At 42.6% G+C, this 15,621-nt stretch overlaps 1 protein-coding gene across 4 annotated transcripts; it reads left to right on the top strand.

The window, feature by feature from the left end:
• Positions 1 to 6,841: 6,841 nt before the first annotated feature.
• Positions 6,842 to 15,386, top strand: NRM (nurim). 4 transcript variants are annotated; one of them, XR_004254840.1, is made up of 6 exons: positions 6,842 to 7,103; positions 9,509 to 9,711; positions 10,921 to 11,097; positions 13,189 to 13,509; positions 14,342 to 14,396; positions 15,140 to 15,386. XR_004254840.1 is itself a non-coding variant. In XM_032211893.1 (5 exons), the coding sequence occupies exons 1-4, from the start codon at positions 6,935 to 6,937 to the stop codon at positions 13,507 to 13,509; spliced, it is 870 nt and encodes a 289-aa protein (XP_032067784.1). In that variant the 5' UTR covers positions 6,842 to 6,934; the 3' UTR covers positions 14,342 to 14,815. The 4 variants fall into 4 exon arrangements, 2 of the variants coding, with proteins under 2 accessions (XP_032067784.1, XP_032067783.1); XM_032211893.1 differs by lacking the exon at positions 15,140 to 15,386 and having other exon boundaries at positions 14,342 to 14,815; XR_004254839.1 differs by having other exon boundaries at positions 6,843 to 7,103; positions 13,189 to 14,396; positions 15,140 to 15,385.
• Positions 15,387 to 15,621: the final 235 nt, after the last annotated feature.

Below are 15,621 nucleotides of genomic sequence, written 5' to 3'. Positions count from 1 at the left end.
CAGAAATATGGTACTGCAAGCGTCTTATAACACTAAGCTTCAAATTGGCGGTCAAGACCTGGCTGTTTTGAAAGAGATACCACCTCAAATGTTAAGAGCCAGAAGAGATTACGCTTTTTTGGTCGAAGAACTCAGAAATCGTCAGATACAGTATAGATGGGATGCACCATTTGGCATCATATTTACATTTGATAAGCAAAGGTACCGCCTCAACTCTGTATGGAAAGCCCGAGATTTTTATTATAATATATTGAAGGCCGGACACCCTGCACCATCTGGACCTAGAGAAAGACCACAAGAAGGACAGGATAGACAGCAAACTACACAACCACCAGACAAGATGGAGCATCTCTCTTCTCTAGAAGTGCAAGGTGCTATGGAACCAAGACCTAGCCGCATGACTACTAGACGTATGGAGAAACAAGCTAAGAGGCAACAGCATCAACAATCATCGGCCATCGATCAAGGAACTACAACAACAAATCTGGAAGCAGTGGGAGGAGCTAGACCTAAGGTTAAACAGGCCGTGCAGGAAGCTCTAAAAATGCTTCAACCAACCAAAGATGACAACTAAGATTTTAACATGGAATGTCAACGGACTGAACTCTCCACAGAAGAGGAAGAAAATATTTCATTATCTTAAACAGTTTAAGAACGATGTAATTTGTTTGCAAGAAACTCATATCAAGTCAACTGATCAAAAATATTTGATCAACTCAAAACTTGGTCAACATTTTGCAGCTTCTGCTATGGAAAAGAAGAATGGTATAGTTGTATACTTAAGAAAAGATATGAAAGCTGAATTAATAGAAGCAGATCCCTTCGGAAGATATATTGCTTTAGACTTAATCTTAGAAGGGAAAAAGACATTACTTTTGGGAATTTATGCTCCCAATCCACAGCAAGATAGATTCTATAGAAATCTTCATGCTAAATTAGTACAGTGGGACTATAGTTCCTGTATACTATTGGGTGACTGGAATGGAGTGATAGATACTAAGAGAGATAAGAAGATTTCCCGCCTAAATACCAAGATGCGAGCAAAGTTACCCAAATCTTTCTTTGACATTATGGATGATTTTGAATTGAGAGATATCTGGCGAGAAAGAAATGCAGAGGAATATGACTTCACTTTCTTCTCGGACAGGCATCAATCCCTTTCAAGGATCGATTTTATTCTAACCACTAATGATTTGCTTTCTAGGGTCAAGAAAACAAAGATTGCAGCTAGAGTCCTTTCGGACCATAACCCAGTTTGGATGGAGTTGGGAAGGGTAGTGCAGGCAAGAAGGTTTTGGAGACTGAATGAAAATTTATTTAGATATGAAAACTATATTAATGATTGTAAAAAATTACTATCTGAATATTTTGTTTTGAATATGAATAAGGGTACATCTATGGAATTTGTATGGGATGCAAGCAAAGCGTATATGAGAGGAGTTTTGATGAATATAAATAAAACACATAGAAATAAGCAAGGGCTAAAACGAACAGAACTGGAAGAGGAAATTAAGAGAAAAGAGCTGGAGTTAACAAGGAAACCAGACGATACAAAGGTTAAGGAAGCTATTAACATATTAAAATCTCAATTTGACATGTTGATCTCTGACCAGGTAGCTACTAATTTATTATATGCAAAACACAATACTTTTTGTAATGCAAACAAACCTGGCAGATGGTTAGCTTATCAGATTAGGAAAAAAAGGAAAACTCGAAATATATCTAAACTGATTTACAGAGGGAAGGAGGTGTTCCAACAGGAAGAGATTCAAAAGGCTTTCTGGGAATTTTTTACAGAACTGTATAAAGGGGATAAAATTAATGGTTTAGACATAGACAAATATTTAGACAAGGAGAAAATACCTTCAGTTAGAGAAGAACACAGGCAAAAATTGAATCAACCAATAACCTCGGGGGAAATCCTGCAGGTAATTAAGCAATTAAAGCCAGGGAAAGCACCAGGTACAGATGGCTTGACAGCGGTTTACTACAAAAACTTACAGTTAGAAATGGTAGAACCTCTTAGAGAATTATTTAATATGATTCAAACGGAAGGTAAAGTCCCTCCATCTTGGAAGACAGCGTTTATATCTTTGATACCCAAAGAAGATCAAGATACTACTCAACCCAAAAATTATAGACCCATTTCATTACTGAATGTAGATTATAAAATTTTTACTAAAATATTAGCAAATAGGTTAATGTTGGTCATTCAACAATTGATACATACGGACCAAACAGGTTTTATACAAGGGAGACAGATGAAAAGTAATGTCAGATTAATTATTAATGCATTAGAATATTTGGGAAAGAACAACCAGATCCCTGCTGCGTTTATATTTTTGGATGCTGAGAAGGCCTTTGATCGAGTTAACTGGCAATTTCTGCTGAAGATATTGCAAAAAATGCAGATAGGAGATAATTTTTTACAGTCAATTAAAGCAATATACCAACAGCAAACAGCACAAATCATAGTCAATGGAAGTTTAACAGACTCTTTTCAAATTGGAAAAGGTACAAGACAGGGTTGTCCTTTGTCCCCATTATTGTTTATTATAACTTTGGAAGTATTGTTGAATAAAATACGGGGCTTGGATGGTTTAAAAGGGATCAAGATTAGGCAGCAAGAATATAGAGTCCGCGCTTTTGCGGATGATTTGGTCATAATATTGGAACAACCGCAGGAATCCAGTATGGTTTTAATGAATACGATTAATCAATATGGTCAAGTGTCTGGCTTTAAAATAAACTTAGGAAAAACCAAAATATTAGCTATAAATATGAATATTAAACAAAAGGAAGAATTAGGAGTGATGCTAGGATGTGAGGTAGTTAAAAAAGTCAAATATCTTGGAGTTAACATTTTAACTTCAAATGGGAAATTATATAAGCATAATTATGAACCACTTTGGCATAGCATACAGACAGAGATGAAAAAATGGGAGAAATTGCACTTATCTTTGCTGGGCAGGATAGCGGCAGTGAAAATGAACATTTTACCAAAATTTTTATTTCTTTTCCAAATGTTACCTATACTTAAAAAAGATGCGAACCTTTTAGAATGGCAGAAGGGTATCAACAAATTTGTGTGGGCAGGAAAGAAGCCGAGGGTAAAGATGAAAATAATGCAAGATGTACGTGAGAGAGGAGGATTGAAACTACCTAATTTAAAACTATATTATGATGCAGTGGCATTATCTGTAATTAGTGATTGGATTCATTTAACCAATGATAGAATATTGAACATTGAGGGACACGATCTGGTATTTGGTTGGCATGCTTACCTGTTATTCAACAAAAAATTGGATAAGAACTTTAAAAGTCATATTTTGAGAAATGCTTTATTGCGGGTTTGGAAGAAATACCAATATAAATTAAATGACAAGATACCCATGTGGGCAATTCCTAGACATGCAATTGAAAATATGAATACAGCACAAAAACAGGATAGATTTACTTACAGACAGCTTCTTACCTCGGAAAGGGGGGTATTACAATTAAAATCTTTAGAGGTATTAAAAGAGGAGAAGGTAGTTCAAACATGGTTCCAGTATGGGCAATTACAGGCTAGGTGGAAAATAGATCAAAAAATTGGCTTTATTCAAGTTGAGGATAATCTGTTTAAACAAATAAGAGATCAAAGCTTAATGCATATAAAGAGGATATATAATGTATTAATACAGATGGATTCGGAAACAGAATTAGTTAAAGATTGTATGATAAAATGGGCTCAAAATATTGAGGAACCAATAATGTTGGATACATGGGAAAGAATTTGGGTAAGAAATGTGAAATTTACACAAGCTCAAAATCTGAGAGAAAATTTTTACAAGATGTTTTATAGATGGCATTTAGATCCTAAAAAGTTGGCTTCTATGTATCCGAATGTACAGCCTAAATGTTGGAGGTGTGGTTCTCTTGATGCTACATATTATCATATATGGTGGACCTGCCAAAAGGTTAAGGCATTTTGGATAAAAATATGGTGGGTCATGCAAAATGTTTTTAAAAAAAGGATAAAGTTTATTCCTCAGTTATTTTTACTAGGTATATGTACTGATTTTACAGTGGTAGAGACCAATTTGATTCTGCACCTGATAACTGCAGCAAGACTGTTGGTGGCGCAATATTGGAAGAAGGAAGACTTGCCTACAATCCAAGAATGGACATTGAAAGTAACAAACTTAGCTGAAATGGCTAAAATATCGGCATATCTCAAAGATCATTCAAATGAGAGATATAAACGAGACTGGAAAAAATGGATTGACTATATACAAAATAAATACGGGACTAAGAAATTCCAGTTAGCCTATGCTTAAGATCAGAAATGATTTAAACTGTTAAAAGTTAGTTCAGTAAGAAGAAGCTAAGTTCAATCTAGAATGTCATTAATTTCTTTATTTCTTTTTTCTCAATAGATTTTAGACTGTGTTAGTTAAAAATCCATACCGTGTACGGGTTCTGGGAAGTCGGGGGGGGGAAGGAGGAGGGGGGATGGGGGGGTGGAGGGAGGGAGGGGTACACACAACAAAAAAAATTGTATTTCAATGTCTTAATGATTGACAAATGATGACATATTTGTGTTTGTTTTTTTTCAAAGAAAAATAAAAAAGTTCTCTTAAAAAAAAAAAAAAAAACAGTTCCTCATGTTGGGTGACCCCCCCAACCCTAAAATTGGTGTCTCGGTTCCTAAGACCATAGAAAATATGTTTTCCCCGATGGTCTTAGGTGACCCCTGTGAAAGAGTCGTTCGACCCCCAAAAGGGTCCTGACCCACAGGTTGAGAACCACTGTCTTAATGCATATCATAGAGAGAGCCTGTTTATTTGATCACTAATCTCTGATTTATAATATAAATTACAACAGATATATTTTATATAACCAGATGCAATGATAAGTGATTTAATTATTAGCAATAATCTCTTTTTTTTTCATAATAGTATCTGCTTTTGAAGGACTGTGCCAGTCCCTCAGAAACCAGGAAAAGTGCAGGTGTGTGAGCTGGCATCTCTTTCGTAGATTAGATCCTCCTTCTTTGCTGATTTTAATAATATTAATAATAATGTATTAACTGTAGATTAACTGTAGATTGCCTGATTGCCAATGACTCTGCCGCTCACAGCTATGAAAACAAAAACAATAAAACCTAGAAAACAAACCTAGCAGCAAGGGGGATAGACTCAGTTACAGAGGCCATGAGGCAGTGATGAATTTCAATTTTTTTTACTACCAGTTCTGTGGCCTTTGCTTGGTGGACGTGGTGTAGCTTGGTGGGCATGGCAGGGGAAGGATACTGCAAATTTCCATTCCCATCCCAATCTGGGGCTAGCCAGAGGTGGCATTTGCCAGTTCTCTGAACTACTCAAAATTTCCACTACCAGTTCTCCAGAACCTGCTGGGTTTCACCCCTCCCATGAGGTCATCATTGGAATGCCTGAAATAATCAGTGGGGGAACAGGTTATCTTGGAGAACATCTGGTTATGTGGTTGCTAGGAATCAAAGATGACATGATCAATCAAGTTTTAAAACTGATAGCTTGGAAACATCATTAAATGCATTAATACTAAAAGATCCCTTGAACCACGATAGTCACAATACCTGGCACTGCACCCATCCAGTTTTCCTGCCACAAAAAGGCACGGCTTGCCCAGATGTTCCCCCCTCTTCCCACTTCTTTCCCAGCCTCCCCCAAGAAACCCCAGGCTTCCTCACCCAAGGACCAGCTGGTTAACATCTGGGATAAGTCCCGTTAGACAATACTGCCCCCTGCTGAGGATCTCTCAAGACCTTCCATGGTTTTGTCGGACCCGTATATAAACATATATTTGACATTTAATGCCCTGGAAACAGATGTGTGAGTTCCTCTGGTTTTATCCTATTGTGCAGAAATATGTCCGGGAACACAAAATGTATGTATGTATGTATGTATGTATGTATGTATGTATGTATGTATGTCTGTCTGTCTGTCTGTCTGTCTGTCTGTCTAGATGGGTGGGTGGGTGTGTGGGTAGGTAGGTAGGTAGGTAGGTAGAGAGAGAGAGAGAGAGAGAGAGAGAGACAGGTAGAAAGATTTGGATAGATAGATAAATACATGGATGGATGGATGGATGGATGGATGGATGGATGGATGGATGGATGGATGGATGGACGGACAGACAGACGGACAGACGGACAGATTTAGTAGATGTGGAGTGATTGATTGATTGATTGATTGATGGGTGAGTAGGTGGGTGGAGGTGGGAGGAATGGGATAGACAGACAGAAAGACAGATAGATGTAGATGGTATATGATGGATTGATAGATGATAGATAGATAGATAGATAGATAGATAGATAGGTAGGTAGGTAGGTAGGTAGGTAGGTAGGTAGGTAGGTAGGTAGGTAGATAGATAGATAGATAGATAGATAGATAGATAGATAGATAGATAGATAGATAGATAGATAGATAGATAGATAGATAGATAGATAGAGATAGACAGACAGACAGACAGACACTTCTTTTTCCTAACACAAGGAAAAAAGCGAAGTAGGATTTACGCAGCTTTTATTTTGGCGTGATCCCAGGATGGGAACGCGAGAGGTTTTTTTTCTTTTAGCGAATGGATTCCCGGCGTGCCGTCAGGGATCCAGAGTTTAGCAGCGTTACATGTAGGCTCCGACGTCACGGGATCATCCAAGAAGGGCTCTCCCCCCCCCCCAACGCCCGAAGTATGTGACGTCATTAGAACAAAGGCGGACCTGGGGATTCTAGGGAAGCCCTCTCGCTCCGGGGAGGGGCAGAGAAGGAGGAGGAGGAAAAGAAGGAACGCCACGATTGTGACGTCACGGGAGGGTGTGCGGATTCCGGGGAAAGCCCCACCCGCAGCTGGGCGTTCCTTCCCAGCGGCGGGAGAAGCTCTTTTTTTTCTTTTCTTTTCTTTTTTAATCCCCGCCATGGCTGCTTTGCAGTTCCTGCTGATGATCCCGGCCTTGGGCAATTTCCTTTTCACCTTCGGGACCGGCGTGGAGCTGATCCGTTTTATTTCCTTCCGTGCCGTCTTTTTGCAGCTGCCCGCGGGGGCTGCGTCTCCTCCTGCCCCCCACGGGACCGGCGTGAATCCAGGTAAGAACGGGGAGATCCCGAAGCAGGACCTGCGATTTGGCTGTGTGAGGCGTGGGCTGCTTTCCCAGACATTTGGAGAGGTGGGTGGTTGTTTTTTTGTTTGTTTTGAGTTTTTTTTTGGGGGGGATGAGTTTGATCCTCTCCGATCTAAATCGATCTCCGTGGGAGAACGACCAACAACCGATTCCTCGGATGGGTTTAAAATAGCGAATTAAAACTTAAGGCGCCTCGGTTGCAGCGCCAGGGAAGATTTCCATGCTGCAACTCGCCTCGCGTGGTCTGTGTGGCAACGTTTCGAGCCGCAGCTTGCTTCTGCCCGGAGGCCCCTTTGAAAAACATGGCAAGACTGGAAATAGAAATGAGTGAATGCTCCTCCGTGCTGCCAAACATTTATGGCTGGGCACGCACGCTGCACGGATTTGGGCTTTTATTTACAGTAGTGGATGGCACGAGCGAACTATTATCAGTGGCTGCGTTCTGACAGTATAATAAACCCGAACAGAACATCCACATTCGTGGCTTAGACTATCCTGTGAATCCAACCACCAGTGAGAGTGTATTGAACAAATCATTGCCAAATCGTAGCCATATATAAGATGTTGAAAGCACTCGAACTGTCACCTAGCTGTCCTCTGCTAGGAATGTTTGGTTCTTGCTGCCCTCCTGAATAAGCTGCTAGGTCAAAAACTTTGCAGTAATATTTAGAAGTCATCTTTGGCAGGATTCTGCTTCTGTCACTGAAAGATCTGGGCATTTGATCAAGGATTAAGGCTGGTTTTCAGGTGATACTGAGTCCCAAAAAACTTCCTATCCCTACGGCTTGCAGAAAATTTTCATACTCCTCAAAATGAATTTTTCCCTTGTTTTACTGTCTTTGGATTGCAAACATTACAGTCCTTTTATGCTTTCTGCTGTGGGAGTGAATATTCGGGATGCTGAGTGAGCTGTGGCCACCAGGTTTTGAAGTGCAACTTGGAAAATATAAGGGGGGGAAAAAAATCAGATGTCTAAAGGCCCGTGACCTTTCACTGCATTCCCAGTTCTCCAGACTGGGTTGGACAGACTATGGACTGCCTGAGACTTCAGGATTTCATTTGGTAGCCCCAAAGCACTCCTGTTTGCTAACTGTAGATGTAATATTTTTTCTATGCAGGAGTTACCTGAGACCTCACAATTATTTCAAGAATTCCTCTAGAGCCGTGATGGTGAACCTATGGCACACATGCTGGAAGTGGCATGCAGAGCCTTCTCTGTGGACATGCGCGCCATTACCCCAGCTCAACCAGCTGGTCGTTGGGTTTCCAAGGCATGCATGCGGGACGGCCAGCTGGTTGTCAGGTTTCCGAGGCATGGATCTGTGCCGGTCAGCTGGTCATCAGGTTTCCGAGGCGCGCATCCATGCCGGCCAGCTGCTCATCGGGTTTCTGAGGCGCACATGCATGCGGCCAGTTGCTCATCAGTTTTCTGAGGCATGCATGCCAGCCAGCTGCTCGTCAGGCTTCTGAGGTGCGCGTGCATGCCAGCCAGCTGCTCATCAGGTTACTGAGGCACACATGCATGCAGCCAGCTGCTCATCAGGTTTCTGAGGCACGCATGCATGCCAGCCAGCTGCTCGTCAGGTTTCTGAGGCACACATGCATGCCAGCCAGCTGCTCGTCAGATTTCTGAGGCGCACATGCATGCCAGCCAGCGGCTCATCAGGTTTCTGAGGCGCACATGCATGCCAGCCAGCTGCTCATCAGATTTCTGAGGCGCACATGCATGCGGCCAGCTGCTCGTCAGGTTTCTGAGGCGCGCATGCATGCCAGCCAGCTGTTTGTTGGGTTTCTGAGGCGCACATGCATGTGGCCAGCTGCTCATCAGGCTTCTGAGGCACGACTGCGTGCCAGCCAGCTGTTTGTTGGGTTTCCAATGCTCTGGGGTTGGACACTCTGTTCTTAAAAGGTCGCCATCACTGCTCTTAGAGCAACAGTCTCCAACCTTTCTGGCTCAGTTAACCAGTGGGGGAAATGGCAGTGAAGGAGGAGAGGGGATGGTTTTGCAGGTGTGCTGTTCTTACAAATGCAGTTTCGTAGGTGCACGCCCATGCACTCACCCACCACTTCCGCAGCCCAGTTTTGAGCTGGCTGTGGCCTGGCACCGGGCCATGGATTGGGTCCTGGGGACCCCTGTTCTAGGTCATTGTTCATCAATCTCAGCCATTTTAAGTTGGGTGAACTTCAACCACCCAGCTGGCTTGGGAATCCTGGGAGTTGAAGTCCACCCACCCACCTTAAAGTTGCATTTGACAAAACTCTACTCTCAGCTAAAAAAGGTGATGTAGACATTTCTAAACCTCTTTGGCAAATCTTCTTTTATGTCCTGCCGTATACAGGGTGAAAGATTCCTCCCTTGTTCTCTTGCAGATGACATCTCGAATCCTCGGTGGAAAACTGCCCTAAGTGATCCCAAGATTCTGCACTCGCTCACAGTGGACGTGGGCCTGATCATCCTTTTTATCCTTCAGCACAGCCTGATGGCTTCCGATCGGGTCAAAAACTGGACCTGCAACTGCTTTGGGGTCTTGCAGAGAACGGTCTATGTTTTTTGCACAGATGTATCCCTTCAGGTAGGCAGACTGATTTAGAGTATTGAAATGGGAAGCTGTACAGGTACAGCTCAACTTACGGACGGTGCGCCAATTGAAGTTACGATGTCACAGGGGTGGGCTGCTGGGGGTTCGCAGGGGTTCGAGAGAACCTCTAGCTAAGATTCTGTGCAGTTCGGAGAACCCCCCAAATCCCACTCCTGGCTGGCCTCGCCCGCCCTTCCCAGGAATTCCCATGCAGCCCGTTTTGAATGCAGGTAAGTTCAGGACACGAACAAAGGCTTGGGGAGGGCGAAAAAGGGGCCTTCCAGAAAGCTGGAAACAGGCCCGTTTCCATCCTCCAGAGCCTGGGAAGGCTGGAGGAAAGCCTCTGGAGCCCAGGGTGGGCAAAAACGGCTCCCTCCGCTGTGGTGCAGGAGGCCAACTAGGCCATGCCCACCCAGCAGCCCGGCAGAGAACCCCTTGCTGAAAAAAAATTTGAAGCCCACCCCTGGACTCCAACTTTAATTGTAACTTCAAGGAAAGTTACCAACTTTCCCTGAAGTTACAATTTCTGCCCCATCCTCACACATTTTAGCTGCTTGGCATCTTTATAACTGGTTGCAGCATCCCATGGTCACTTTATTGCTTTTTGTAATTTTTTTTTGGGGGGGGGGGTCATTTTCCTGCAAAAACACCCATTGGAAAAGCTGGATTCAGACTCAGAACCATGTGATTTGCTTAACAGCCACAGTGACTCACTTGACCACAGTAGTAAAAATTGAGTGCAGTCCCATGGTGACTCGACTTACGACCACAATGACTTATCATCAAAATTCCAGTGTCAATTGTGGCTGTAAGTCAAGGTTTAGACGTAGAATTTTTCATTGTGTTGTAAACTACAAATTGAGTTTCTTTCTCAACTCAGAGAAATGGGTTGGTTTTTTCCCCCCCAAAAAATAGATAATACTGAAGACTATAATTTTAACTTGCATTTAAACTTGCCTTGTTTTGATAAGCCTCCAGAACTTGTGTTGAAGGCTTTTAAGAACAAATTGTACAGCCGTTTGTCTAAGATGGTAGAGGGTTTCCTGCCTGAGCAGGGAGTTGGACTTGAAGACCTCCAAGGTCCCTTCCAATTCCATTATTTTGATTCATACCCTGCAAGACCTGGAGTTTCTCACATTCAGTCATTGTTAAATATCTTTGCAGTGTCTGCTAGTATTGTCATTTTTTTTCCTTTTAACATAGTTGCTGATGAGGTATTGGCAGCCAGTACAGGATGGTCCTATGCTCTGGAACACAAACATTGAGCCATGGATCACTTGGGTTCCACTCATCTGTTTTATCCTCCATTTCGTCTCTTGGCTAATCATCTTTAGCATCGTTCTCATCTTTGATTACGCAGAACTGATGGGAGTCAAGCAGGTACTGTGTTGTATTTGTTTTTCCCCTTCATGTTTCTCCATTTGGTGAGCAAGGCTGTATATACTGTAGTATACAGTATAGTGTAGTTTGAGAAATAAAAACATTGTGAGCCCAGCATCTGATGTAGCTCCGTTTATCTTCATTGGGGGGACACTGACCTCCCCCCCGCCCAAGCATCGCTTTAATGAAATTTAGAAGCCACTCTATTCCAGATGCCTCTGAGCGGCTTGCACTTAAAAAGTGAGAATGAATAAATAGATTGTGCTAATCCAGAAGACAAGTTCTCTGTAATAGACAGTACATCCCATTAGAAGAGAATATTTGTAACACAAGGTTGAACTGTGGGGTCCTTGGTGCTCTCTGAGCTTGGTTGTTTTCTTGCCATGGTGGCGCAGTGGATAGAATGCAGTACTGCAGGCTACTTCTGCTGGCTGCCGACTGCCTGCAATTTGGCAGTTCGAATCTCACCAGTCTCAAGGTTGACTCAGCCTTCCATCCTTCCAAGGTGGGTAAAATGAGGACCCAGATTGTTGGGGGAGTGGGGCAATAGGTTGACTCTGTAAACCACTTAGAGAGGGCTGTAAAGCACTTTGAAGCACTATATAAGTCTAAGTGCTATTACTATTGACAGTCAAACAGTATACACAGCACAGTTCTGGATTCCGTTCCAACCGGAACGCATGCGTTGTAGATGGAAATGACGCTTCCACAAGCCTCCGCGATGCTCCAGCTGCTCGGCGGAGCATCGCGCAGGTGCTATACGCGCCGTGCGCAGAAGCGCCAACAACTTCAAAAGACAGTAAGGAGCTTGGGTGGGCAGGTGGGCCCTCCGGAGCACCGTACCGGAACAGTACCCAGTGCTCCGGGCAGGATCCGGTATGCCCGTACCGGGGCGTACCGCCTTCAACCCACCACTGACACAACAGCTAAGCAAGGAACTACCAAGAAGAAAGCACTCCCATCAACACTGAGGGCAAGCCACTATATATAAACAGAGTAAACCCCACTCCCTTCTAACACTAAAGATATTACTGAACTACTGTATTTTTTGGACTGTAAGACACACTGAAGTATGAGACACACCATGATTTTGAAGAGGTAAATTTTTTAAAAAAGTTTTTGCACTCTGCAGGCCTCCCAAACCCTCTGCACACCTCATTTTTTGCAAAAAAGAAAATGGGGGGGCATGCAGAGCTTTGGGGGGCCTGCAGAGTGCTCCTGGGGACTGGGGGAGGGGCAAAAAGAGCAAAAATGACCTGTTTTTCACTCGTTTTTGCCCTCCCCAGCCTCTAGGAGTACTTTGCAAGCCTCCCAAGCCCTCTGCACGTCCATTTTTGCAAAGTGGGTAGGGTTTCAGTAGGCCAGAAATGCTGTATTCAGTGTATAAGACGCACCCAGATTTTCACCCTCTTTTTTGAGGAAAAAGGTGAGTCTTATACTCCGAAAAATACGGTAGGTAATAAAACATCTGCAAGAAAACAACCCAAGTCAGTACCAAGGACCGTGCAAACAATACATTTTGAAGGGAAGGAAAGGGGCTCAACTATGAACCTGCCCTAAGGCCTGGGGGGGGGGAGTACAGATAGTCCTCAACATATAATAATTCATTTAATGACTGTTCAAAGTTACAACAACCCTGAAAAAGCGAGTTAGGACAATTTTTCACACTTATGACCATTGCAGGTCACACTTATGACCATGGTAATGCGATCAAAATTCAGACGCTGGGTAACTGATTCATATTTATGATGGTTGCAGCATCCTAGGGGGACACGTGACTTCATTTTTACGACCTCCTAACAAGCAAAGTCAATGGGAAAGCCAGGAGTCACATAACATCCATTTTACCAACTTAGCTGCAGTGATTCGCTTAACGGCGGCAAGAAAGGCTGCCAAATGGGGCCAAACTCACTTAGCAACAGAAACTTTGGGCTCAATTGTGGTCGTAAGCCGAGGACTATCTGTAGTATAGATGGGAAGCCTTTTGTTCCTCTGTAGCATCTGCAGAGAGCCCAAGGCTGCCTTGGACGTAGATTAAAATCTGGGAATGCCTCTAACAGTAAACAGGTGTTGCTTTCGTTTCACCCCCAGGTTTATTACTACTGCTTGGGCATGGGAGACCCTTTGGCTGTGAAGTCTTCACGGGCCCTCCGCCTCTACTCACACCTTCGCCATCCATTGTACGTGGAGTTTCTGCTTATCCTCTGGGCTGTTCCCTGCCTCTCCCTTGACCGCCTGCTTCTGGCCTCCCTCTTCACGGTCTATCTTACCTGTGCTCACAGCCTGGATGAACAGGATTACCTCTACCTCCGGGCCCAGCTGGACAAGAAGTTCCAAATCTTCTCCCGGGAAGAGGCTGCTTATGGGGGCTTATTGGCTCAAAACGGCCCTTCAGACTACAAGGACAACTGAGTAAGGGTGGGATAGGTACCGGTTTTGGTTGCAGGGGTGGGGTCTGGCTTTTGCGGGGGTCTGACTGCCAGGTCCCTGCTTGCGAAGCACTGAATAATACGCCCTATCTTGTCTTGATTGTGCTTTTACGTAAAAAGGACTTGAAGGGCTGCCTCCCAAGAATTTGTTAGCTACTGGCTCAGTCTCTTGTAACTCAAGACTCTTTCCGAAGCTAAAGTTCTCCATCGTTATGAACTAGAACTTCATTGCCCTCAACAGCAGTATTAGATGAAGAGGTTGGGGATTTTAGCCTTGACACATTTGGAGAATGTCAAATTGGGATAGTCTGGACTGAAACACACTAAGTTCTACTCGTAGATCATGTGACGGAGGTGCTGTTTAGGATCTTATTGGAGAAGGTTGGAATAACCAATGCCTGGGTTTGATCCCACTTTAGAACATTAAGGAGATCCTTTTTGATCATGAATTTTTCTCTTACTCTGAGAATCCTTAATAATGGTTGAAATGCAGCTATATTTCATGGCAGCCTCTAGGTTGGATGGTTATGTGGAGAGCAAAGCAGTTGGTTAAACAAAAGTGTCCAACTCTGGAAAAGAGGCATCTCTAGAATATGTTTTCAAGAGCATTTCTAAAAAAAATGGGGAAGTGACTGCTCTTTAGCTCTTCAATGGCCTGCTTTGACTAAGAGAATGTTTAAAAGGGTCCTTTTAAAATTAATAGCATGTTTTTATTTATTTCAAATGAGCTTTTTACCGATCTCTTGCCACAAATTTTTAATCATAGCGTTTTAACCTCAACGTGCAAATACTTAATTTTTTTTTTAATATATTAGCAGCCAAGTGCACTTATTTGGAGGGGATTACAGATGCATTTCTTCAATATGATTTGTGAGTATACAATATGTGTGGTGGTTTAATTAAGCCGCTTAATTACTATTGCAAAGGTGCCTTGTTTTTGAAGTGAAAACTCCTTGAATTATAGAAGAAAACACAGAAATAAAAAAGCTTTCAGTCCAAATGCTAGTACTAATATCTTAGTATTAGATTTTCCTAAGGGATTTTCACTCGGGTTGTCCTTTTAAAAGATTATCTTGATTAATAGAAACATTGTCCATGCTAGAATTCTCAGATACAGCTATACTTGTTATTCCCCAGCATGCTGGCTGGGGAATTCTGGGAATTGAAGTCTAGACATCAAGTTGCCATGGTTGAGAAATACTTTTGTAGACCATTGGATTATGGTTCCCCTCCTCCCTCATCATCATGTCATAGAGTCACATCTGGGGGCCATCCAGTAGCATCAATAGAGAGGGTGAAAAAAGCTAAGCTCTTTTGTATAAAGATATATAAAGGGACAGGACTTTTATCAAGATGCCCCTCTGGAAATCTTGAACTCCATCCCATACGAGGCGACTGTGGGCACCAGTTTAGGGACGTTGTGGGCAATGGAAGTCCCGCACTTTAACTGCTTAGAAAAACCCTTCAACTTCCTGTACGGACATTACAATGGAACATATTTTTAATTATAAACTGCACAGATGTGATGAATAAATAAAATGAACACAGTCCACCATTCTAGGAGTAAATGTCTGATTCCTCCCGGCTATTAGGTTATAATTTCTTACTTAAAGGTACAGGAACCTTCTACATATACTGGAAGAGGAAAGTTAAAATTTCTAGGCTGCCGCTACCTAAGATCTGTTTCTACTGCCTTATTTTATAGTGGCCTATACCAATATTTCAAAATTTTGTTCTGGCCTTGTAAATGTATATTGTAATTCTGTACCTTAATACTAATGAAGCTTTAAAAAAAAAACAAATCTTGGATTTCAGTGCAAAATAAACGTAATCTATTTTTTTTTAAAGATAAAACTTGCTTGTTTGCCTGTGTTCTACTGTGTGTTAAAATGTTTGGTTAAAAATCCTTTCTTTTTTTCCGTCTCCAACCTCAATGGTGCTCTACGGGTTGGATGCTGAGCAGAACTTTCAATAATATGCACAAGCTTCCACCTGCATAAAAGCCCTTCCAGCTTGTAAACCCTTTGGAAGTCAGGACCCTTTGTAAAAGATGAGTCCACAACAAGGTTCCTATTTGGAGGACAAGAAAAATCTC

The sequence above is a fragment of the Thamnophis elegans genome, chromosome 2, assembly GCF_009769535.1.
Source record: "Thamnophis elegans isolate rThaEle1 chromosome 2, rThaEle1.pri, whole genome shotgun sequence".
Lineage (NCBI taxonomy): Eukaryota > Metazoa > Chordata > Lepidosauria > Squamata > Colubridae > Thamnophis > Thamnophis elegans.
Note: the sequence above shows the minus strand (reverse complement) of the source record. Positions and strands in the feature narration are given on the sequence as shown.